We start from the raw sequence: 27425 nt of genomic DNA, 5'->3' as shown, positions 1-27425 counted from the left end.
AAATGGAACACTTGCAGGAAAATCTTGTTTAACAATGGCGACGTCATAGCAACGCCCCGAATAATCTAATCAGGAAGCAGAGTTTTTAAATCTTTCTTGTTAAAAACATCATGCTTTGGCAAATAATCATATAACTTTCTAATGTCACTTTTATTTTAAATATCATTTGGTTAAACAGTAACGCTTACGCTATATAAAACACAACTACATGATACACACACTTCATAATATTCATGCCTCCAAAGGTCCTTATCAGCGACAACACGCACTTAGAGAAACCCATGACCAGCTGCTTCTGCCGGAATATAGCCTTCGTGACCGTCTCGAGTGCGCACAAAAAACCATTGTTTGTAATTCTTTAAGCCCTTTTCTTGATACTCCTTGCAGGCGAGTAGCGTCACGACATCACCCTTTTGGACATTTAGGGCTTCCGAACAGTAGTTATCGGTAATGGCGAGCAGAGTTTGCCGCACAGCGGCCGCCGATGAGCAAGCTGTAACCGGCACACCATTCGACGCAAGGTTTGCGGAACCACCGAGCGCAATGCGTAGATGATTACTCCCGCTGACGATTTGGGAGCCCCGGTCCAGGCCCCTGGCGATCTGTTGCTGACGGATCTGCTGTAGATACTGGTACTGTTTGTGAAGCAGCTGCTGTTGCTGTTGTTTCAGCAAATGCACATAATCTCCACTTCCTGAGCAGATCATTTTCTCGAGCTGCTCGATCGCCAGAGTTTTTTCCGACTTCATCGATGGTGCTACCGAGTGTAACACCTTCGTCGTTAGCTTAAGCTGTGCGTACTGTGCCTGACCATCAGCCACCTTGGGCAAGTTGGAAGCAACCGTTCTGAGATACAGCGAGTCGAGGTCTCGTTCGCTGTTGCAAGTCGTAATCGAAGCCGCACTTCGACTGTTGGCACTGCTTCGCTTCAGCCGAGGTGTGCGGCGTCCTTCTGATCGCGTACCACCGCGTAGCTGCTGAATCTCTTTCTCACTGTCGGTAAGATTACCGCATAGTTTCGGAAACACATCTTTATTCGATTCCCAGCAAGGTGTGGGCTTCGAGCTGGACGTGGCTCTGCGAAAGGTGATGACGAAAGAATATAGTCAAATAAAAAATGGAGCAAATGGAGCAACATACATCTACGTTAGAAAACATCCCTCCCACCTTTGGTTTGAAGGCAATATACCAAGCGGTAAGCAGGTATCGTACGCCACGTAGCCCTCTTCGGCATGCGGCGTCTGGACATATAGCCAGTTTTGGTTCTTGAAGACTGCGTTCACCACCATTCCCAACGGGAGCGGTATTTCAATCTGATAGCTGCCCGGCCGTGTCTGGTACAACGTGGCCGCCGATGAAAGCACCACCGGTATATTTCCAGGCGAAGAAAGGGAACATTTAGACAGGAACTCATCCACATTGTTTATTTCATAACCGAATCGCTGCGACCGATAGCGTTCTCGACGACGTCGGTGATGATGTCGATGGTGCCGCTGTTTGGTCGAAGCGGAAGGTTCCGATACCGTTGTATAAAGGGACGGTTCAGAATGCGTATTCTTCAGTGTATCGGCCAACTTATCCTTCGCATGTCCTTCACCATGCACTGTGTCCTTGTTGAGGTTAACCGCATGCTGGTTATTATTGTTGTGATGCGCAACACCAGCGTCGACCGTGCTACCGTTCGAGTACAACAAGAAGCGGTCCTTTTTCTTCAACCGATCGCTGTTCTTCCGGTTGCTCTTACGGTAAATGTTGGTGGAACCACCACTGACCGAAGGGGCTGTTACATAGTCGTTAGCGAACGAAGCAACAGTACGCAGTTTGTCGCTGTGGTACTCGGAAAGGTTGTTGTCGCTGACGTATTTCTCGCTAAACATTTGCTCTTTGCTGCGGGTTCGTAATTTCTTACGCACGATCACGTGATGGTGATGGTGACTGTGGCCGCCGAGAGCTGTCCCATTAGGTTGTCCTACGATACTGCTTTCTTCACCATTTACATTGCTCGGTCTATTGCTTGCTAACACCGGTTGGACCCCAGCAGACCCAGAGACGTTCTGGGCAACCTTTTCGGCTGCTGTCAGTGCCGATCCGGTTGATGAAGACTTCCGAGTGCTTGGTAGTACAACGATGGTCCCTTGGTGGGGCTGCTGTTGCTCATTATGATGAGTCTGTCCACTTCCGGAAGATGCACCTTCTCGAGACTGTTCTCTCAATACCCATGTCAGTGAAATCTTTGGTCTACGAATACTCAAGTTTTGACCCATAGTAGCACCGCGCACCGTGCAGGCACTTTGATCAGAGGTAGCTATTAGCACCGATTGGCCAGCTGTGACGGAATTCGTTTCAACGTGAAGATCATGTGCATCGGCGCCGGTCGAAATGGTCGAAGTAGATGCACCGGAATGGATAGCAACTTTCGTGACGAGACTTCGACTCAGATCGACGATCTCGGCGTACTCTCCTGGTGCGGGCGATGATTGACGGTCCGACGACTTGGTGGCAATGTTCTTACAGTTACGCACCAAATCCGGGCAAAATGCATCCTGACCTGTGGAGTGGGCGCAAACGTAGAGACGATATGATCGATAATTCGTCAACATAGTCGTCCGGACTCTGCTCGGAGCCAACTAGTCTCTAGGATACTTACTTAGCAAATGTTCCTTCATACGTTGCCGCTGCTGATGGGGCACGTTGTAACGATGTCGTGTTCCGCCTCCGTCATGTTCGTGGACAACATGGGCTGCAATGCTCGGGACAGTACCGTCATCATCTCCAGCACCGCCGCGACTTCCACTAGCAGAAGAGCTCTCACCGAACGCTGATCTACCGTAGTGAGGTCTGTCATTGCTGGTGTCGCTATCGTCGGTGGTCGAAACTGAGTTGTGCCCACCAACAGGACCAGCCGCTCCACCGCTTCTTCCCACGCTCGGTCCCGCAACGCTACCGGCTGCCACTGAGACTGTTGGAACCGGTCGGTGTGCGTAGTGCGCCCAGTACGGTGGCGGTGGTTCCTGAGCCCTTATCGGATCACGAGATCTTGCTGGCAGAACCGGCAGTGATGGAAGATTGCGTCCCCCGAGCAGCTGCTGCTGCTGACGATGCCGGCGACGATCGGCAACGATGGCCGCCGCAACGACCGAAACGGAACCTCCGACAGCGTTCGCCGATAGTAGCACTGGCGGCCTGCCCGAGGTGTCCCCTTGCTGGCTGGCTGTTTGGGATGTTACCGTTTCCGGACGGGCAGCATCTGTAAAACAAGAATGAACAAACAAGAGCTCGGATAAGCTGGCGGGCAAACTACGACCACATGGTTGTTCTAGCGTGCATCCAAAGAGTGAATGAATCCCAACCATTGGGCATTTCTTTTGCGTTCGCTATATGCAGCTTCCTTTGCGGAGAGATACCGATCTGTTGATTTTACAACTAGTTACGTCCAATAGATACTAGTTACGGTACACTGGCTGTGCAATTGTCATCGATTAGCAGCTTGCTCGTGCAATCGCAGGAACTGTTACCATCACCGCAACCCGAATGCACCATAACGTTGCACACATTATTATGCAGTGGAAACTGACGATGCACGAGGATTGCAAGCGAGTTGACGAGATTTGTGGCCGCCTTTCAGTACGGCTGCTCGGTGGTTGAAGAGATTTCGCCAGATTTAACGAAAATCGTCCGGCCACCCAACATGTAGTACTTCTGTATGAGATTACAGTCCTTTGGGCAACAGGACGGTTCAGGGTATGTCGGCTTATGATACATGGTGTTGATATTGATTGCATCGTCATTAAAACGTCGATCAGTTGTGGCCCGCAGGTATGAGTAACGGCATTTTGATGTTAAAGCCGTAGTATAGTATTTGATTCACGATTGATCTGAGCCCCTTAACAACCTACAACATTGTTAAGGTTCGATAAACGTCGTACAAGAGCGATCGTGTTATTTTAGGGCGTCGAAAAAAGTCCATACGGCGATGATAATTATGTAACGATTAACCTTCAACACCCACAAAATTAGCTTTATTATTTGTAAAACATCAAACATTTGTAAGACACACTGTTTGGTCAGACAGACTTTTAGTCTGATGGTCTTTTCTCTACCCTCGGCAATCGATTCATAAGAAAAACGAGTGAAACTTAACCTCAAACGGCCGGAAAGTCGTCGGGAACATGAAACGGTTGGTATCCGTTGCCCAATTCCCACCACGAGCACGAGACGATGCCGAGCCGATGTTATTGTCGTAGCCAGCGACAAGTTCGTTACCTCGTAAAAAAGGTCCGATACACAATTGAAGCGAATGTGTGAAGTGCATCTCGCACAATTGACATCATGTTGCTTTCATTTTCTTCCGCAAACACGCGAAACAATGACGGAAAAGGCGGTCTAGCGTTTTCCCACCGCGACTCCGACGTCCGACGACTTCCCAATACTTCTCGTTCCCATTTTTTCTGCCATAATAACATTGACGGTAAAAGTTACGAGAGGCGCTTCGTTGCTATGGCCTCCATCATCATTTCTAGGCACGAGTGCGTGTCGATGTTCAATTATTCATAACTCGCACAATAACTAATTAACCTAAAACCGCTTCCTGTCCTGCCTTTTTGCCCACCACAGAAGTGTCAGAGATTTCATGGAGATTTCAGCTGCAGGTGAGGTTTGATGTCCCATCTTCCCAGCTAGCTGACCCAAAAGGCCAAACCGATGTCTAGACCAAGCCGACCAGCCGTTAGGTGTCTGCTACAAGAAACATTAAATACCCATCATAAAGGCGAAGTGAACGGGGTCAGAGGCTGTCCACCTTTCCGGCTATCCGTCCATAATCTCCATTCCGGAATGCCACATCTGAAACGCAAACATTGAGACTGTTCGAATCCCCGACCCAATCGGACGCATGATTTTTAATTGAATTCCATTATTGAGCGATACATCGTCCTGGAGATCGGCTTGATTCCTGTCGACCGTTGACCTCTTGTTCTGGCCATGCGAGGGAATAGTTTGTGTGCAATATAGCGCATGAAGATTGTCCACGTTGTCGGAAGAATCTCCATTCAATAGTCAACCTGCCTTATCTCCGTTTGTCTGGTATGCTGCAAACTCTGCATCGTGCCAAAAACCGTGCCTCAGGTGGTGGCTATACGGTATCGAATAAGTACGCACGCCCAACCCAACCAAGGCACTCGGCAAATTTGATTTTAATATAAACGTGAACGATTCCATTCGTGCCACTGTCGCTAGTCGCATGGACAGGATCTCCTTGGGGCGGATGGTTCCATTCCACAAATGAATGTGCAATCATGTTTCTGCCTCTCGCTCTGTGGAGTGGCGGCCGGCTGGGAGTGTTGGCATCGTTAGTATCGGTGTCTGCCATCTCCTCCAGTGCTCCATTCGATTGCGTTCGTAAGCCGTGCTGGTAAATGCATACAGACAGGGGACCATTCCAATGGATGCAAATTGATGCACCACACGGAACGTGATTTTCACCTGTCACTTGCCTTAGATTTGTGCTATCTTAGCAATCCAGCCGCTAAATTCAGTGGAATCCAATCACGCCGAACGAGCGGAACTGGGCCTCGGTTGATTGTGCTTTGGCTTCGGAATCGTTGACCCTACCGTTTGGAGTAGTTCAGTCTACACTTTGCAGACAACTACGAACAGCTTCCCCACTCGGTGTCGGGAGTCAAGTAGTACTCATTGAAATACCGGCAAAGGCTTACGACACCAAAACAAAACATCCAAAAACAAAATAACATTATTTTGTTGGCATTAACCATCTGGCATCCGGGAAGAAAGTACATTGGGGACCAATTGTTCGCTAACGATAATGTGTCTCAAGCACGCAAGCCATTTTGTTTTATTTCGTTTTGTATAAGCGCTCTTCAATATATAAGACGCGGCCAATGGTACCGGGATTAAAAAGGAACATTGAATACTAACATACAAACATTGTTGTTATTGTAAAGTTCTAAACACATCAATAACACGGAACATTAGTAGAAACCATAGAGGAACATTCAAAGAACATTAAATACCTAACAAACATACCGAGAAAAGTGTTTGTTTTGGACCCGCCAAACGTCCAATACTAGGTTGCTCATAAAATTCGGAGCCTCGATAACAGAGGGCTACGATACGATAACTGCTACGAGTCTAATTTTTTTTTGTCATATTGGTACACTAGCCAAATGAACGTATGAAAAGTTTCATTTCAATCGGTCACTTACTTTTTTTTTACAAGCCTTTTAGTATCGACAGTATTTTTTTCACGTCACAGTATTCTTTACAGCTGCTATGACGTCATCATTTGATGAAAACCGCTTTCCGCGCAGGATTTTTTTAGGTTTGAAAACAGATGAAAGTCGCTAAGGGCCAAACCTGGTGAATAGGGTGGATACTTCAACAATTCGAACTTTAATTCATGGATTTTTGCCATTTTCAAATTGCTCTGCATTGTTCCATTTTTAGCGAACGCGGCACCCATTTTTCAACAGCTTTCTCGAACCCAAAACATCAGTCAAAATATTGGTTATACTGCTCAATGAGTTGGTTAGGTCTTGTACTTAATTTCTATTAGTGATTGGACGATTTTCGAAAACGATATCGTGTATTGTTTTACGATTTCCGATGTTGTGTCTGATTTTTTACGTTTTTGACATGGATCGTTTTAAAGGCTACTACGACCATGTTTAAGCTCAGAATCCCCTCTTTGAACCATCTAATTGAAGGCAAAGAGTCCTTATACACTTTCAACATTCGTTCATAAATCTCCTTTGCGTTTAAACCTTTCAAAAATAAAAATTAAATCACTGCACATACTTGATTTTTTCCATTGTAAAAAAATACTGTGACATGTCGATACTAAATGGCTTGTAAAAAAAAATAAAGTGACCGATTGAAATGAAACTTCATATACGTTCATTTGAAGAGTGTACCAATATCACAAAATAAATCAGGCTCGTAGCAGCGCTCTCTGTTGCCGAGGCTCCGAATTCAATGAGCAGCCTAGTAATAAATGTTTACCAATTGGAACTGATATTTCGTTTATAGGTAACACCAATGGTGGTATTGGTTATAACATTTATAAAGATATATTTTGAAACCCTGATAGTTTGACTTTTTTCAAAGCAACTTGTAATTTACGGTAACTAGTGAAGACGAAATATCAACGAATTGGCTATAAAGACGTGGGTGAAAAAGGTAAAAGTAAAATTAATTTATCAACTGTGCACAGCCGAGTAATGCTAAGGTAATAAACTAATACTAATAACTCTAATACTTATCAATTATATTAGTGATACTGATTCAGTGTTAAGCGAGTTCGTCAGAAGATCAATTGTTTGTCTGTAGTTGATCTGTTTGTCTGTAATATTCGCCACTGGTGCGAGTCTCAGATTCGAACAACCACCTCCCCAATCGTACGGCCCTTTAACCTTTTCGATAACCCACCTTCAGCGTTTGTATTGCAAGTCTGGCCGCTCTGTTTTCCTCCAACAGTTTGCTTTTGCTACTTTGCTTACTGTAGCACTAGGTATAACCCAGCTGTAAAGGATTTCTAGCATTCCAGAGACGTTCGGTTTTCCGCTAGCTGCAGACCGCGCGTACTAAAAGTCTACCTTCGGTGAAGAGAGTTCGCGGGTCCGTAAAGTTCATATCGGAAAGTCCACACATCATGCTATGGCGTCCGCTACGCCATCAACAACAGCTTTCATCCTCCGAAGCGCATACCGCACCAGTGAAGTTGATTACACACCGCCCGTGTGCTTGGCAAAATACCAAAACAGTTTCACAGCCCCGCTTACGAAAAGGGATTGGAAAGGCAATAGAGGGTGTCGTGTGTGTGCGTGTGTGTGTGTGTGTGTGTGTGTGTGCGAGAGCAGAAACAGTGCCTGCAGCTAACTGATCCCAGCGGTGGACCAGCAGCGACCACAATAAATCGCGCCAGCAATGAGCCGGCCAATCATAAAAAGCCGTATCTAATGTGCATGTTAATTTATGGAAAATCGACATTATGAAACCTGAGCCTGTATGCGCCTCCATCGGCTGATCCATCGGAGATCAGGAGGGGCTCCCTTTTTCCTGCGTTGTGGTGCTGTTTCTGTTTCTCCGACTGTGTTGCGCCCAGAAACAGACCTTTCGGTAGGGTAGGGTTCTGACTGCCATTGACTGGCCAACCACAGCCCGTTAACTGCCCCCATTGTCGCGGGTTTGTTTATTTCTTTTTGTTTGTCAAATTAATGCACTCATTAACACCCCGCTACACACTGATATCGCACCGTTCGCCACGAAGAAGGACACTACGGAGAGCCTCAACCCTGTCGTATCTACAGAGCAAAATTTTATCCGATGTTTCTCAAAACCAGTTTGAGGTATTGTGCTTTCTGTGGCCTCCGAGACGTGTTTGCAGTACACGTCCGATACATTTGCACAACACCATTTATAGTTGGCAGACGATCGTTCGTTATTGGAAGAAGTTTTCAAATGTATGGTGAAGGTGTAGGAGCTGAACCTAGTAATGGTTCCATGTTAGGAACACTAAAAAGGGCCTGAATCCACCATTAGCTATGTTTATACTATAAGGGACTCAACGCACTATTGCGGAACCTTCACCCAATAATGCCTTGTACCACAATGTGATCGGAAATCGAAGCACTCTCGCAGTTGCGCCGTTAGAGATAGATCCACCAGTTTATAGGTACCTTTTCGCGCCAAAACGCATAATCCTTTGACAGCGTTGCTATTTTGCGCAAAGGCGTTGCCGCTGTTACGGTTAGCAGAACGAAACGAGAGTTTAACAACACCTTATTTAAAACTATAGGTTCCCCATAGTTCTCAGTACCGCGAGAGCTGCTGTGATTGAGTCGGGTGTAAGGAGTGTTGGGTGCTTGGGAAGGTTAACATTGACTATTCTAGCCCTGGTTCGATTACGCCCAGCCATTTGGTGCGATTTGGTTCGACAAACTTCTCTCGGCAGCACTCGGAAAGAATTATGTGCAATTCGCGTGCCGCTTTTGAATATTTCTTGCGGTCAAAAGGCGGCTTCCACGCTGATTTTTTAATGAAGCGTATCGGCTTGTAAGATCTCTTTGGCCGTACGTCCTATCGCTCGCTTTGCCTTGTACACTTGTTTCGAAGTGCTGTAACTTCACTTAACACGTGCCCCTTTCGACGATTCCGGCCGGTCCGTTCGTTGACACTCTACGACGGTCCGAAATTCTCAACATTCCGCTCGCAGCTGGGAGGCACTCCTTCTTCTCGGTGAAGAACCATTCATTATACTGCGATGGTCCACGGTTTGATGCGCAAATAAAAGCGAAAGCAAACGTTTCGCTCATTTTTCGCTGGTATAAACCTAACATTGGTGAAACAATTCAACGGTCATCTTGTTTTGGTTTTGCCCGGAAATATGTTCGCTTCAGAAAACAATGCAATATCTGTTTTTGACTGTAACTCCCATTGGAAGAAAAACATTATAGCCTCTTACTTCAATGGCTATCTTTTGTCAAATGTCCAGTGTTGAGACAAACTAATTAGCGAAACAATGTGCTCAAGGTTTTGTTTCGGAGATTCAGCAACTCATTGGGAAACAAAATAAAGCCTGTCCAGCCTGATGAGAATGGCTCGGTCAAGTGGATTAGCGTCAGCATCAAAGTGCATAAATTTGTGTTACGCAAAGAAGCAAAACACGCAATCAACGAGAGATGAACTTTCAAAAGTGTTCATTTTTTAGTGTTAACTCGATGTACAGATAAATGCGTTAGTGAGGGCTTAAAAAATTGTAAAATTAATCTGCCTTTTTCCGTGTACAAATTCCAGTTGATAGTTTGCTGTTACTTTTTGAATGGAACTAAGTACTACTTGATTACTCTAGTTTAAATGTTTTGATAATATTTACAATATCCGCTTGATTGTTAATATCATAAGTTATTGAGCTACCCAACTGATAGCGATCTTTTGTTGGCTGAGATAGCTTTTTCCGACCCGTTGCCCTCGAAATGCACATTGCACGAACGACGTAATCTAAGACAACGTTCAGAGCGGTCCAGAATGCAGCAAACGTCTCATTTGGCCAACAACCAACCCTATGCACATTCCTATCTTCCTCATCATTCTACGGCGCCAGTGCACGTGGATCTGAATGAGCAGAAATGTTTAGACTTCAAGACACTTTTCTCCTATTCTCTTTCTTTCCATATTCAATTCCACCATCATCCTGCACCTTGGCTTTAGATCATTAGGTTGGATTTTTTAAAAAGGAATATGGAAAAAATCAATTTGAAACTGTTGGCCAACCTTTTGTATCCGTTTGTGAATCTATTGTTGGGGTTGTTTTTCGTAACTGGCAAAACTGGCACAAACAAAATTTGGCAGTTTTGCCTACGTAAAGACTTAAATTTCCAACTCATTCTAACCGGTCTGTGTCCGTTTATATTCAACTCGTTCAGATAATACTATTGACTTTATAATTACTCTCCCTTTTGGCCATCCAAATCTGCTTGCTGCCAATTCCGCATTTTTTGGCAAGCCATAACGGACGAGATAGTTGGTTCAGGCGGCAAACAAATAAGCAGAATAACCTTTCTCTAAATCAAGCCAAGAACTCGTTCCAATAGCCTGTTGTGGTTGATATTTTGAAAGCTATGAAGTTGTTGTGAAGAGCTCAATAGAATGAAATTCGATGGATTATGTTTTTAAAAGTCTAGAGGTATTTGCGCAAATTTAGACAACTTTGACTATTATCCTACTTTTGAATTCTAATTGCTAAACCGTGCTAAAAGACCAAGTGAGTGGAAAGTTTGCATACCGGCTGGAATGGTACGGTGTCACTCTTGAGGCGGCGTCCAAACTCCACAAGATTCAACTGCACCACAACAAGGAATCTCACGGACCGGGGGCCCGCTTGGCTCGTTTGCTTGATTGACGGTAACACTTCAATTATCAATTCCAACATGACAGCACGTCAACGCGTACTACGCGAGATGTCTTCCTCTCCAGCTGCCCGGGTTCAGACTCGGTTCAGAGGGGGGCCACCAGGAACAGGAGCAATTGAAGAACAACAAAAAAGGACGCTCCAAAACATTTAAACTATGCACTCGGCTTGCGTGTATAGCGCGCGCACCGTTCATTCGATTTCATTCACTTCGGCAACCACCACGCATTCTTGGCACGTCTTATTCTTATCACACCGCGTCGATCGTGGTGACACTTTATCATACGTATGTACCGTGGACCGAGCACTGAGCGGTTGGCGCGGGGATGGGACAAGCTTTTCGGTCCTCCTCTTTCAACCTTGCTTTGATTAAATGTTGCTTTTCGTTTATTTTCACCACACTTCGGTCGCAGTTCCTTCTACGGTGTGGCTGTTGTTCCCTCGTTCCTTCGTCCGTCGTTTCGAGATTGTCGCGCCGAGGAGGAGCCGTGTGCCAGTGCGTACACGCGCCTTTGCGCGGTTCAATTTTCAATTTCACGGGTTTTACACTTCTTCCACGCAGCGTTGCAGCGCTGTTCATGCTCAGCGCACCTTCACCGCCCCCAGGATGCCGTCCACGACTTTTACTTTTCACTTTTCGCAATTATTCTTCCAATCACTCCGATTGATGCTCCGATTGGATTCCGCGGTACTACGCCGTGGTGGTGAGAGGCAAAAAATCTTGGAGCGCAAATGCCGCGAAGACCGAGTCCACCACAATCGGGCGGACGGACGGCCCAAAACTCCCTGCCGTGCAATTGGCCCAGGTCCAGTCGAAAAGAATGCGCTGCAAGCTGCTGCTCCTTGCCAACCGGTGGGCTCGGTCGTTCTGCGTTAATCTTCCATTCCGACCCCGAACTGAGCCGCCCCGATCTCGAAAACCATTTTGGGCGGGAGACGCCGAGGCCGGCGCTGGTGTGAAGCTCGTGACGAGCGATCTTCCCCTAAACCTCTGCCGCCACCATCTCGACCTCAACCGCTTTCTCGCGCGCGTGCGCCCGGTTGGTTTCGGAAATTCCTTTCCGCCGCCGCCGCGGAGCACCAAATAAGCCCCTTCTCGTCTCGGGGGAGGCCTGCTGTTGCGGTGCTCAAGGTCTTCTAAGAATGGTCCGATTCGTCCAGGAACATCCGCGAAGCATCCACAGGCAAACGCTCAACGCGTACGCTTGCGTGCCAGGATACGGTCGGATGACTGTGTTCTTGGATGTGAACTTGAAGCGATTGTTTCCCTATACATTCCGCCAATTTCGGTACGGTTTACTGTTGTCGCAATCCACTAACTTCAGCACTATCACTCCAGACCGGTGGATGAGATTGATTCTGTGATCCGTGCTCGAACCGTTTGATCGTGAGCGTGAGTGAAAGCGACGAACCGGCACGATGAGAACGCTTTAACACGCGTTTTTTCGCTTCGCTCGCAACACAATTAGCCGGGGCCCCCACGGCGTAAGCTGTCTCGTGGTGTAACGGGTGCCACGACAAACCACCCGCTGCAAAGATTTGCTACAAACTGACGCTGCGGGACCCGCCAGTTGGAACCCGCGACCGTCGGAATCGTTGTTGTTGTCGACGGCCACCGACACACAGGTCGTTCGGCAGGTCTGCCGGCTGGTCGCCGTCGGTCCCTTTTGGAGGTATCCGATTACATGAGTTTCGCTCGTTTCGTTTCTTCTCATCTCCGTCGTCATCTCGAACGGTCTCGGGTCGGCTCGTCGCGCTCTCTTCTTTCGATAGTATAGTGGGTGAAAAAGATACCTCCTCGGAATACGCGAGAGCGTTCGTGCTTCTCTGTCTCTCTCACACTCCCATTTTTCCCTCTCTTTCTCGCTCCGCCGTGTTTTGATCGGACCGACGAGAGGCGCAGAGACGATGCGATAACTCGACTTTATGTTGTCAACATAACAGCGCGCATCAACAGATTGAGTCGGCGAATAGGCGAATGATAAGCGGATTTGCTCTATCTATGTTTGAACACTTGCTCCGATCGCCCAAAAAGGGCAAGTGCGACCAAACCGGCGTTGGTCCAAGCCAAATCCAAGCCATTACAACACATTGTTGCACTAGCGCTTTGGGGTTTCATGTCGGATGAAACCAACATCAATGTACGCGTCCTGCACAATGTACAATGTCATAACTGCACGTCCTACAGCAAACTTTTATCACAGTTTAGTGCCTAGTTCAATAACTCAAAAAATGGTCGCATAAAGTGCATAAATGCTGCTGATGCTGATCTGGGATGCTTATGAAAGATGTGTTCTGGGAGTCGCCAAGAGTTATTTTACAAGACAACATAACCTTACCTTACCTGTTACCTGCACTGAAATAGCTATCACTCGAGCGAACCGTTGGCATGTTTACAATCAAATTAAAAAAAAATTGCTATGCGCCATCGCGGTCGGATACAAAGTTTATCGTAACGTGTGCGATACAAAATTCAAATCTCTATCCGCCTTGCCTAATCTGTCGCATTTCATGTCCACCCTCTCGTGGCCCATGACGCTCGGTAGAATTCCAAACATGGCAACATAAAACATAGCGAAGGTGCCTCGGTCTAGAGAAGAAGGTAAAAGAAACGACGACGACCGCCACTCTCGCCCCCGAACAGATCGCCTGTGAGGGAGACGAGAAGTAAAACAAAAGATTCCGAAGAGTAGGCTTTCCGCCACCTGTCTGCCGTTATCCGTTCACCGGTGCGACCGGCCGGCGGCGGCGGCGGCGGCGAATGAAGCATAACCCGTTCTGTCGGGACGAGCCGAAAACGTTCTCATCCCTGGTCCCTGGAGCGCAAAATCCCTCGGAACGCCTCGGATAAACCCAGAAAGCCAAGCCGTGTTCCACCGCGTACGACCGTTTTGTGCTTGTTCATCCAGTTCTGATGAGATTAGATTTTTCCACTACTTTTTCGCCTTCATCCTTTTTGTTCAACTCGCCGGTACTCGAGTCGTTCGGTTCTACAAGAAACTCATTTTCGAGTTGCGCAAGTTCTGAAGCCTCGTTCGACATTTCGGACGAAAACGAAACGAAAGCCACGCCGGTGTCCATTCATGGGCCGCGTTCCTGAGGGCGTTTAATTTTTCAATCACCAACCAGTTGTTTCAGCAGCAGCAGCTGTTGGACAAGCACAACAATGCAACAACCAGCACGGTCCCTACACAGCACGGTTCCGACCCAATCGATTTTGGGTGCCGGCCGCCACCAACAAACAATGAGTGTGGAGCAAACACCACACCGCTTCGAAGCTGGAGTTGACGCTGGTGAATTTATTTAACTTAGCTTCAATTTAACAGCGGCGGCCGAGCCGTAGCACACGTCTCCGTCTGTTTGTTGTTGTGCGTACTGAAGTGGGTCTTAATTTCATAATGATTAAGATGGAACCCTTCAGCTCGTTACCAGGGACCGCGTCGGACACAACGGCGGTGCGATGTTGCTGGTTCACGAGGGACGAATGTTGATTTATTGTACGTCACGGCAGCCTCGAATAGCTGCTTGCCGTTCAGAAGACCGTTTAATTAACGCGACCCGGCGGATCAGGTGGAATCTTGCGGCTAGCTAGTCTAGGGCTTGGCAGCGGCCAGAAATACACGGTACCCTGTTTCATATTTCAATGTTCGTTCTTCGACGATCGCAAGCACCACGCCGGTACCGTCGATCCGGTTCGTCGCTTGCGGTTCGTGGGCAAGTCTTTCGATATCGCGTAGGTTTGATTTTTCCGGAATCTGCTGCTTTTCCATTTCTCCGCGTTGCGCGTGCGAACGATCATCAGAGTGAGACAATTTACGATTGCCGGTGTCGCCGGCCAGCCAGCCAGCCGACCGTTTGATCGATCGTCCGGTTGCCACGAAAGGAGCTCATCGACAACATTGCTGACATTATTTTGCCTTGTTCAAATAAACTCCATAAATTATATCAATCACCAGCGACAAAGGCAGCAATGAGGCGTAGCGGTACAGCATTTTTCCATTCGCTGCACATAGCCACGGTTTGTGGCTTGGTATCGCGTTTCTACCGTTCAGGGTTGGCTCTGCACATTGTACGCATGTTAGAGCATAGGTAGCAAGAAAAACGTAGAGGCAAAGTGCAATGATCCCCCCCCCAAGATCATCAATCCCGCTTCTTTCAGGCCACATCCAGTGCAAACCGGGGGGCGGCTCGTGTGGTCAAAGTGTCGAGATTCCTGTGACGATAAACTAAATCATGTGACGGTGCAGAGACGGTGCACCGTGTGGCGTGGTGTGACAAATGTTTTCCGCCTTTCGAAATGGTCGTCCAGCGGATCGCAGGCACAAGTGGAGTAGACGCCCAACACCCTAACGATGCTGTGTCGGAGCGTTTCCCCTTTTCTGGTCTCCCATTTTTAAAAAAGGCACACCATTGCGCTACGCATCAAATCGGCCCTGTGGTGGTGGTGAGGCGTGTGCCCTCTGTCAGCCGTCGACTAATTTATTCGTTGCTTAATTTAAACGTAATTAATTGTAGCACTCGCTACCGGTGGCATTCGTTTGCCGGCTTCGAAACTAAAATTCCTCCCAAATATGGGGGGGCGCGAAGACCGGTTCCGAAGAAAAATAAAATAAATAAATGGCAATGGCATTGCATCACAGCGCACGGCCAACTCCGCTCATAACAGAGTTGTTGGATGGAAATGTTCAGGAGTCGGTGCGCTTCTTTTGCTGCCCACTGGTTCGTTATCGCCGATGTTTCATGACCTTTTAGGTCCACGAGAATGGCCAAAAAAGTGGGCACAAAATGGCTTGACGATTTTCACTTTCATTGAAACTTAGAGATACTTCTCCACCAAACTGTGAAGTTCTACAGCTACAACTTCAGTGACGGGGCCGATCGGTGGATATCATCCAGCCTGTTCTTCATGATCCTCTCTGATGTCAACGTGGAGATCAGCAATGATCTTGCCTACAGACGCGAAAACGGACTGCCGATAACAAGCCACTTTCTAGCCTGACGCCCTTGTTTGATTTCTATTTCATTCCGGCACACAAAGTTCGTAAGTAAAACCTCTGCGTGCCAGTGTCGGAATGCCTAGGGAGAGGCTAGAACCCCGGAAACCAGGAAATAAAAAACAAGGCCCCCCAAGTTCGTGGAGTGACCAGCCACAAGCTGACCAAAACCACACCTTGGACGTTTCCTGACTCGATGATCACCGTAATCACAATAATTTAACAACTCATTAGATGGCGGCTACAATTTCGGATCTAACAAACCCACACACAGCAGGCCCGACTCGACTCAACTCGGTAGTGTCGATGGTTACTTCCCAATGCTTCGAACATATGTAGATTATGATATCCGGTAGAATGTCCCGTTGGTTAGTTACTTTATCTCTTTCCATTCGGCAGCATATTTCTCGCTATTAGCTCACGGCGGCTACCGTATTTTCCCGATAACCGTTCTGGTCGAGCGCTTGTATTTATCGTTATATAGCACTACCAATTCCGGTCGTAAAGCTGAAGTCGTGCCGAAAGTGTTAAAATCGTTGAGCGAATTTGGCAACGGATGGGATTGGCCATGTTGCGTTTTCAGTTATTTATGGTACGCCGATCGAACGATTGATGCAATAAATATTGGCTTTTTTCGTTCATTGAGCGAAGTTGGGTGGCGGTCTCAAATATTATTCTGGTAGTTCTTCGCTCGTCCGACGCCTTGGCTATTACAAATGTGCGGCTTCAACGGAAGAAAATTCAGAAGAACCAACCATGAAAGCAATTGTACCGGTTTAACAATTGCGAACTCATGAACAGTCTGTCGATCCTATCAAACATTTTGCTCACATTTTGGTTGAACCTTTGCGGGCATGTAAAGGAGTTGTGCAATTATGGCGTTTGGCTTAGAACTTCGACCAATTCTATCCCATCTGGTGGCTCTCTGGGGGACTGGAAGTAATGCTTTAAACTTTTAGTTCGATTCTCAGCATATCGCTAATCTACATTCCAACACGCACTATGCTGGTGAGTTTTGTCAGAAAACCGAGTTTGATAGGTACCGTGCGTTCCCGACAGCCACGACATCACTTTTTGCACTTTTTACCTCAAAACCGATTAGCGGACTGAAGTGAAGTGAACTGAAATTTATGATTTTTGTTTTTTTAACCAACTGCAAAATTATGGAATATGCCTTTGAACATCTTCATACAATCGCTTTGACTGCCCTCTCCTTTGATCTTTTTGAATGGGAAGGGACGCGTCTGAAGGGAAGCAACATAAAGGAACGTCCCGTCGTTTGGGCCGATGCTTGGTACCATCTTCACTTCAGTGGAATGTGAATTGCTTCTCACTGTCTCCCTTTCTCCGTCTCCGTTTTTTGCCCGACGTAGTCCCGGATCTGGCGCGACTGCTGCAGCGTTACCCTCCCAGCCCAGCCCATAATGCATCGCTCATCTCGCGTTCAACGCCCTTGCCAGCGTACAGCAGTGGAACCGGGTTGCGGCATCGCCAATCAGTGGCCGATCTTTATGATTTCGATGCATGTTTACCAACGAAGAACTTCTTCCCATCCATCTGCGACGTACACCACGGTGAACTCCGTCCGCGAAGATGCGTTTGCGCAAAACCCCGCACCTAGGCTCAGGGGCCCAGCTGACAATCGTGAACCTCCGGTCGCGCCGGAGACACAGCCAGAAAGGGCCACGGCCAATCGGAATCACTTCTGCGAACCAACGAGCACCAAACGGGAAAATATTATACACTCTATCGAATTTAATAGCTCGATCGTGATATGCGTGACTCTGGCGCTGGCAGCCGGTCATCATCATAATCATCATCGTCGTTGCCGTCGTCATCTGCTGGGCCAAGATCGGGCTCCAGTGCTTACCGGCATCGCCGACTGATCGTCAGCGATCTGCCACAATCACGGCGCTCTTGGCGCAACCCGAACCCAGCCCCCCGTTGCCATACTCCCCCCGAAACACTCGACGTCCTTCCAATCTCCCCGCCATCAACCAACCGGATCTGCAACTGCAGAAGGTAGTCCACGTTTTATCGTTCCGCCGAAGAAGGAAGAAGCTCGGCGGATATCTGCAGAGCTTCCCGTCGAAAGAAAATTAGACTTAAAATAGGTCCGCAACCGACCGGAGAGTGGAGGAGCACTGGCAGTGGTGAGACACGGAGACACGTAATTCTTGCCGCCCGCGAGATAACACGAAATGACCGGCACGACCTGCTCGGTGCCGTTTCGGATCTTTTCGTTACTTTTTATGTTGTTTCCCCGTCGGCCAATCATCCCGCTACGGTAATGATGATCCGAATCAAGGGCACACATCCCGCGATGGCACCCCGCTCCGCGACCGCGAGTACACACGTACACACGGGAGTGGAAGATCCGTACTCGCGTTCCACGCCCCGCAGTACCACAATGTATGGGCGGGAACGTGGCATTCTTTGGGCGAAGTAACCGATGGTCACGTCAGTCGATGCACATTCCGAGACACATCGTGACAGTTAGACTCGCGAGAGGCTCGCCGAAGCACGGGACGGGCACTGCCCAACGAGTGCCCAGCCCAGCGGCGGCAGCGGCAGCGGCACTGAATGCGCAACGAGCTCAGCGAAGAAGACAAAAAACACACCAACCGAAAACAGTAAAACCGCTCGTTTGCAATCGTTTTGCATAATTTTCTGAAGAGAGCACCAAAAATGGCACGACCTGGAAGCGAAGCACGGATACGTCGGACCGCGGATAATGATTCCTTGCGTTGATCCATCCGAAAGGAAGCATTAACACGCCTGGAACGGCACGAATAACGATACTCCCATGTAGCGGAGCCCCCACATACAGACACACATGCACTTATAATCAACGATATTGTGAAGACGACGATTGGAGAAGTAATACTGGTAGCCGAACAGTGGCCAGCTTGGCACCCCAAAACCACACACCCAGTAGAATCTCCGCAGCAGCAGCTGTCGGTGTCAGCATATTACACGGCACCGAGCACGATGATGTGATGTGGCTGCCACACGATTGATGGCACGAAATCTAAGGCCACACAGTGATGGTATTTTTTGTTAACTTCTGTCTTACCCTTCACGATCTCAAGGAAAGTCTTCGCCAGTAAGAGATGGGCTGCTTACCACCGCGTATGACAGGAAGAAATAAACAGTTGACCTAGAAATCATCTTTCATTTTGGATAAATTGCCACTTTTTTACCTCTATACTTAATTTCTTTCGACCATCTTTGATTTCTTAGTCTTTGACAAAAAAGTAAAGTAATGGTCTGATTACCACCACGAAAGCATTGGAAATAGATTATTTTTATAATTATTATAAAAAACTGATTGTAACGTTTGATTGATAGTGATAAGAGGGTAAAAGAAAGACAACTATTTAATTGTGAAGGCTTAACACTACAGCCACCTTAACCTATTGCGTCAATTGGTCAACTCAATTTGACATGGTCTAGAAAACAAACTGAAGGCTTGATTGAAAAGTTTGTTGAATAGTGCTGGGAGTTGTGACCGAAGGAAAAGGAAAACCCTATCATCGAACGTATCTATTCGACATGGAGTGAACAAAGTGTGCTTATACGTTTCTTACGTTCGTTCCTTACTCCAAGTCATACATGGAAAGGTTCATTTGGAGACTAGATTCGTGGACTTAACGTGATGTCAGCAACTTAAAACTACACACAACATTTCGGTAAATATTGCCAACTTTGTATGTTTGAGTCGTTTCCTCTTTAATGGCTACGATCGGGTCTTTAAAAAAATTGAGTAAAGAATTTAAAAAAAATCCTCCTTTCTCGAAAGTAAAAGCACGGTTGCGATCGTTTCGATCGTTTGCACAGATCGTTTTACGTTGCAAACCGTGAAGCTTTATGGAATTCGACGGAACTGTCGGCCATAAATTGAGACCATTCCACATCGGGGTGATTTCGCTTCTCGGCTTGGTTCCACAGCACATGTTGTGAATGCACATTGGATCCCTTTTCTACTATCTTTTGAAAGTGATCAACGGTGGGGACATGAACTTTACCAACAGGATGTGTTGATCCGTTGACTTGAGAAACAAAGTCAACCGCAAAGACTGTTGTTACAGTCCCCGTACCCTTGTTGGCTTTTAGTTTTTACTCATTCTCACAGCTAGCGTAGAGAAGTTTCCAGAATTACCGTAAAGCACCAAACAAGCAGAAAAAATGACGAATCTGATACGGGATCGGCGCTCGGATGCGGAATGCGATAAAGTGGCAAACTAACAATAACAAAAAAACTTTAAATAAAATCCAGAAGTCAGCGTGCCAACAACGCAGTGCGATCATTTCGTTCACCACAACTACCAAAGCCAAGAAGGCAAGCAAAGGAAAGGAGTTTTATTTTAATCTTACTCCCGCTGACACGTTTAACACACAGTTTCGACTCTTTCAATAAAAAGTGGCATTAAGCAGGAGTTTTGGTGTTTTGTTTACTTCGCCTTCGCCCACAACCGCCTCACATCGACCATCATCGACTGTATCTTTTGGCATCCGGAATTGGGCCTCCTTCGTGTGGAGGTTCTACTGCTCGGCTCGAAATTGCAGTAGAATTCCCCGATTAAGCTCGAACGATCACAACCGCCATCCATCCATCTATCCGCCGGTAAAGCCGACCGTAACGTTTAACGACTGCGAACTGCGTGGACGCATCGCTTCCCGCGCCTCGGACGAACCGCACGATAAGAAAAGGCCGTTTCGGATGCACGTAAATTACCGGATCATTATTACTGAAATCTCCAAAGCCCAACCCTTCCGCCGGGACCTCTCTCTTTCCTGGGCGCAAAATGGCGAGGATCGTGCGCATTAGGGTGGAATTTAAAATGCGCTGACCTTCGAACCCTGCGTCGATCGGGATGCCAGACAGGTAATCACGGCTCGCATCCTCGATCCTTAAATCACACTCTTCGTTGCACTACTATTTTCATTTGATTGGGAACCTTCAACAAGCCTGGCGTTAGGGTCCTTGTGAGCATTGGTGACCATTTACGCGTATTACCCTCTCTCTGCTTGTGACCAACTCGCGACCGCACCTCGCTTTCATTTCTTCATCTGATACACTTTTTATCCATCCTGCGTTATCCATCATTTCACGGTCGGATGTTGCTGCCACCACCGCTGATGCTGTGTGATGTCGAGTTGCTGTTATCCTTTCATCCTCGCGTTGTGCGGCATCTCCGTACACCGGTTTCGAGGTGAAGGTGAAAATTAAAATGAAACGAAATAAAATTAAACGTTACTCGCAATTACCCCTGTCTGCCGTCTCAACGATCTGCCGACCTGAGCAGTGAAGACACCCCAAAAAAACGATTATTTATGGCTTTCGCCCGGGCCGGATGCCTACACCAGCAAAAACGGTGATTTTGACGATCAGCATAAAACGGAAAGCGTAGAAGAAAAAAAAATGACCAAAGGTGAACCATCCCTATGTTGCCTTCACTTTGCCCGGGAACGATACTGTTCCGCCCAAGATCGAGTCGCCCGTCGCCCGACCCAATCGCTTTCGTTCTGGAAAATGCCTTAAAACACTGGCTACCCTGGCACCGGGGATTCCTGTGCCTTCCAAGCGTCGTTTGGAAGCAGCAATTTTGGCACGATCAACCACCGGGCTCATCCGCGGCCTGGACCGACATTACTGGCCGGTTGCCACTAACGTACAGCGCCTCAAAGGCGGTCTCCAATCCCGGGCCGGGGGCGATTATCCTGACCCATCCGAAGGGCGAAAAACGCCAAGCAAAAGAGAAATAAAATTTAAAAAATCTGCCAACCCCGCATCAGTCCCGCACGATCGACGAGAATCCTCGAAAAGCCGCATTTGGGACGGTTTTCCGTGAAGTTTCTTCGCGCAAAAGTTGATTATTACTGCCCCGCAGAAAGCACGGTACCAGAAGATGTTGCAGACGCTGTCGCTGTTCCCGATGGTTCCCTGCGTGGCTGTATCCTCTTTTTGTCCACTTAAACTGTAGGCTCCCACATCGGGACCGTGCCCGTTCTAGCCACCAGTCGCCGGATTCGGATGATGTATTGCGAAAATTAAAATTGCATTGGGAGCTCGAGCTGACAAACAGAGGTGAGGTGAAGGAGCGCCACCGTTATCTGCGTCGCTTTTCCACTGCCTGTTGCCACCGTGTGCCACTTGACCGAAATCCCATACGGATCCCACATGTCCATATTTTGGTTTCTGGTTTGGAGTCCGCAGTCCGCGGAGACGGTGGCGAGGGTAATGGTGAGTTATGATTATATGGTTCTCCGAACTGTTCTCTACCATCGTGGAGCATCGTGCAGGAACGCTGCCAGGCTATGGTCCATCCCCTACACTCGGTATGAGGAATCTTACAGTTAATTTTGTGGGAGTTGTTTTCTTTCTTCGTTGATTAACTTACTAAAAAAATCATAAGTAAGCTTCTCACACACGCAGGCAGGCACGCACGAATGATGAGGGCATGTGGGTAGAAACAAATTACTCAAAATATGGAGCGAAAATTTATCGAAACACAAAAATGCGTTTCTACTCTAACACGTTTCTCAATAGACTCTTTTCTGACAGTACAGAATACGCAACGCAGCTAGTGGTAAAAAAACAAAGAGCAATCCGTACAAAAGCTGCAAGGAAGCAAATAATAAACACACCATCAGTTCTTCCTCGGCATTGTAAACGTTGATCAATTTAAGTTGATCGAGAAACCCTAACCGCATCACGCCATTCAAAAGGTAGTTGTGGTATGAACTTTTAATTTTAATTTATATCCAACGCGAACAACGTTATCTTTCGCTAACTCAACCTGAACCAATAGCAGTGCTGGTTGAAGTTGAATCGCGGCAATAAACACAATTCTCCTTACTTCTGGTACCAGGTACCTGTTTCAAATGATTTCATCTCGCACTGCTCTCTTCTCATTTGTGGCTCTTTCCTTCTCAGGAAGCCACTACGCAGCGGGGTTCCTGTGAAGAGTGGGGTCCCAGAGGCAAGTCGATAAACCCCAAGCCACGTCACAAATGGACCACGAAGCAATACAAGAAATGAGCGCGCTAGGCAGTGGTGTGCAGAATAAGTGTAATACCAGCTATCTACTATCACTAGAAGTGAACTAACCCAACATTTCAGAAAACTGGTATGTTTATACTGTTTTGATAAATGAATACTGCCGAATTAAAAGAGGATAAAGCTGGAGTTGTTGTAAAGCTTCAATTGCAGAGGGTTTTAACAAGTTCTTTGTTGAAAGCGTTAAAACTATTTATCAAGGAATTGCTGATATGCCTGAACCAATGGAACTAAGGAATATCATTATTACAAGTCAAAGGTTCAAGTTTGAACAAATTTCGTATGAGACACGGCCGTAATAGGAAGAGTAAATGCTCAAGTACTGCAGGACTTGGAGAATGATATTTTCCCGGCCTCATGGAAGGAGTCGACAGTTATCCCTATTCTCAAAGTGACTGGTACTACTAATAAGGACGAGTTTCGCCCCATTAACATGCTCAATATTCTTGAAAAGGTTTTGGAAATTGTTGTGAAAAACCAGCTGTATCTGGACGGGAATAATTTGCTTGTCAAGGAGCAGTCAGGATATCGAGCAGGGCATTCCTGCGAATCTGCACATCATGGTCCTTGCCAAATGCTGCATAGACCGACTGTTGCTGTCTTCTTGGATCTTAAGCGGGTGTTTGAGACAACATCGAGACCTTTACTACTTGAAACTATAGAAAGGTTCGGTGTCATGGATTGTGATTCGGAAAAGCCACAAATCGTGCAAGAGAAGCCAATGCACCCACAACGAGTGACTGTTTGGTGCGGCTTTTGGCTGATTGATTTTTCGGCGAAATTGCAGCTAAGACGGCATTTGTTTCAACAGGACGGCGCTACGTGCCATACAGCGATAGCCACTTTCGATATTCATGTTACACGAACAATCGAGTAACTACTGGCGACCTCAAGAACCAAATTCAAGTTGCTATTACCGAAATACGACCAGATACAATCGAATATGTACTCAAAAATAGGTCGACTGAATAAGCTACTGCCAAACCAATCTACTGCAGGCGGGAGTTTTGGGGAAAAGGAAATGTTCTGATGAATGTTTGAAACTCTTCACCTCTTTATAAAGGGGGGCTCCCATACAAAATCTAGGTTAATTTCAGTAAAACTCGGATAGGTTTCAAGTAGTTTGAGCTAAATTCAGCTGATGTGAATTTTGACATGTATTCAACAGGAAACGGGAAAGAAAGCCGATCGAATACGTCACCGGGAACCCCGATCGTCCGAAACGGAGGAGTAACGCGAGGAGGAAAGGGAAACTGAACAAATACATCACCGGGAAGCTCGATCGTCTGAAAAGTAGAAGTAATGGGAAATGAGAAGGAAAGCTGATCGGATACGTCACCAGGAAGTTCTTTGAAACGCCGGATAATCGAGAAATGAGGATGAAAGGAGGTGTGGCAACGCGCGTCGGGAACAGCTAGTAGACTTATGAAATATATAAGGCAGAATTTGCCGTAAAATCATCCTTTCAGAAATAAAACTTTTCACAGAAAAAAATAAACAAATATTATCTGCGCAATTTGTCTTTACAGTGACGCCTAAAACTAGCAAATAACTTTACACAATAGTGTTCAATTTGTAATGGTGTATATGTGTAAAACCCGGTGATACCTATTGATCTATTCAGGCCAGCATAATAAGTTACAGTAACGAGTCGTTATTGGTATCGTGCACCGAAAGCAACACTAACGATACGGAGTATAATCAACATCCACGTGGTGTTATCAACGGACAATCGACGTAGAACTAGCAGTCAAAACATTTGACGCATTCTTTTCATTATAAGAATGTATCCATAGGCATCATCATCATCCTTGTAGCTACGGAATATGGCAAACTATAGCAATTACTGGGCCCGCGGGTCAAACTTACCTCGTAACTATACCTTACTTAGGGGAACCGTTCGAAAATCCCATCGTTACTCGTCTGCTTCTATGTCACGATCGCAAACCCCAACAACAAAGCAGATTAGAATGCGGTGGATGGGATGTGCATGCGCATTAAAATTTATGGTCCTCCTGCTGAGTAAAACAGAATTCCACCCCCTTTGCATTTGCCGTATGATGGAGCGGCTGGAATTATGTTGTAATTTCACGTAAACCATTAACTAGCCTTTGCGGCAACACCGCTTCGAGACCGTTTCCGATCGAACGTAAGAGTAGTCGGTAGAGTTCGCTCGTTCGCCATGTTGGAGCAGAAAAACCAGTTGAAAAATGTGTGTACCGCGTGTTGCACCTATCACCGGGTGAAATCGATCTACTGGTCGAAGTTCCGGCTCTCGCAGGTACGCATCACTCATAACGAAAACTGGAGGCTGCAACAATTACTGAGTGATTCCCGTTCCTTCGTTGGCTAGTTGGAGAAAGATCTATGCTCGCAATAGGTACGGAGATGCTCCTTGTACCTTCCCTATCTACAAGGGACCCTAATGGTGATGGCAGAACTAAATGGCCGCATAATAGAACAACTGGACATGTCTCTCTCTCTCTCTCTATCGTGGTCAATTTCATCTAAAATTTCTTGGTCAACATCATCCTCATTAGCCTTCTTTCAGCATCATTCCAACGAAAATCAATTAAGATTCCAGGCTTGCAACTGTTGACAGCAGGACATGGGAGATAAACACCAAGAAAAATCGAAGGTCGACAGTATCTCTCTGATGTTTTTGCGTTTTTTCTTCTGGGTTCATCAAATATCCAATGGCTATAAGAATTGCAGCAATCGGCAAAGACTTCCGCGGACGAACACGGCTTCTGGTGGACTGATGCTATAATAGCTTCCTCGAAACTTTGACAGTCGGACTCTAGTGAGCTTTCTTCTAGACGACGACAAACAAGCCGAACGCGAGACGACGCGCTCTTACAACCTCGTTGCGCTTTCACCAACTTCCAACTGAATTAACCGCTAACTGACGAACTCTTCTCAGAACCCCTGACTAATAGCTGTGGTTTGTCCTGCGAATGAGCGACCGATTACTGCCGACCGACCAACCCTGATAGAAACGTGCTGCAATGACGTCAAACAGAACCTCACTCGTCAACGATGACCAAGAGCGGTTGTTAGGGAAGAGCTGGGACAACCCAAGACGATAACTGCGACACGAACAGACACAATCGCAAAGATTTATGATCACTACCAAGCGGAAAACCGCAGTATTTTTTCAGAAACAATTCATTTACATTAGTAAAATTGAAACCTACTATTAGGATTTTGAATTAACTCATAGAATTTTTATTTCACAATTGTGGCCTAATTCCAACAACAAAACATATGACTACTTTAATGAAAGCATTGTTTGTCGTTAGCTAATACTTTCTCCCATCTCTCAAGTAATTCACGGATTCAGTGTCGATAGAACTCCTCATCTTTAGAAGCGATCCAATCAGAGCTCCATTTTTCAATACTTTCGTAAGAAGTGAAACGCTGTGCCGCCAAATCGTTGCTTATGCAACGGAACTAGTGTGAAGGAGCAAGATCTGGTAATTACGGCGGGTAACAGTTTCCATCTGACATTTTCGAGATAGGATTTGACCGGTTTTGCGATGTGTGGTCCCCGTGTGGAACCCAATAAGACATTTTTCTCATCATTCGCATGGCACTGATGCGTTTGGAGACTGTCGTTTGATCAACTCCTAAGATTTATGCAAGGTCTTTTTGCGTGTGACGAGCAATGCTGCCAATTCTTCATTAAACACAGTTTAATAAGGGGCAAAACTCGGCATTTTCAGTCGGGTAAAAAACGTGTTGTTTACACTTGTTACACTTACACGGTAGCTGTCAAACCCATATTTCATTTTTTTTTAAATGTGACATTCAATGAGCAATGCGATCTATTGAAAACCGCATGAATTAATTCTAAGTCCTTATACATTTCCCTCAAAAAGGAAAAGAAAAAAAATCATCTATACGTTCTCATTGGCTGTGGATTGCATTCTGACAACATCAATATCCAAATGTGTAAAACATACCGCTCGCCGATACATCGGACCATGGAGCGTCGGACAGCAGCGGTTGAAATATTTATATCGTGTCAGCCGTGTACGTAAGAAACTTATCTCGTGAAACATACGAAATTGTGCATGATTCGTGGTTTAATTACCAGTGGCACAGTTGGACGATTTTAAACAACAGGTGCTTTGCTTCGATCGAAGGTTGATCGAGAACCGTGGAAGGGAACACGGTTAGTAACATCGATTGTAATACTAATATTTATACGGGTAATGTAAATAAAACAAATGAAACAGTATGAACAATTTTAAGCGATAGTTAAATTAAATTGCAGGAAATCTTGCAACCAGATTATCAGATAGTAGATTATCTTACCAACTTGTTGCTCGCTTCTGCTCGACGATGATGCAGAAGATGACGGTTCAGTGACCGACGATGTCGCCGGCGATTGATTGACTCCCATCGGGAAGATGGTATTTTTGCATAACCTCGAAAACAT

At 46.5% G+C, this 27425-nt stretch overlaps 1 protein-coding gene across 1 annotated transcript; it reads right to left on the bottom strand.

Annotated features, from left to right (window-relative positions):
• Positions 1 to 269: 269 nt before the first annotated feature.
• Positions 270 to 27425, bottom strand: LOC128278930 (uncharacterized). The gene is made up of 4 exons (XM_053017653.1): positions 27302 to 27425; positions 2648 to 3247; positions 1168 to 2548; positions 270 to 1077 (listed from the first exon to the last, which is right to left on the bottom strand). The coding sequence occupies exons 1-4, from the start codon at positions 27423 to 27425 to the stop codon at positions 270 to 272; spliced, it is 2913 nt and encodes a 970-aa protein (XP_052873613.1).

Source organism: Anopheles cruzii, chromosome 2 (genome assembly GCF_943734635.1).
Source record: "Anopheles cruzii chromosome 2, idAnoCruzAS_RS32_06, whole genome shotgun sequence".
Classification (NCBI taxonomy): domain Eukaryota; kingdom Metazoa; phylum Arthropoda; class Insecta; order Diptera; family Culicidae; genus Anopheles; species Anopheles cruzii.
The sequence above is the reverse complement of the archived record's forward strand: the minus strand, read 5'-3'. Positions and strand labels throughout refer to the sequence as shown.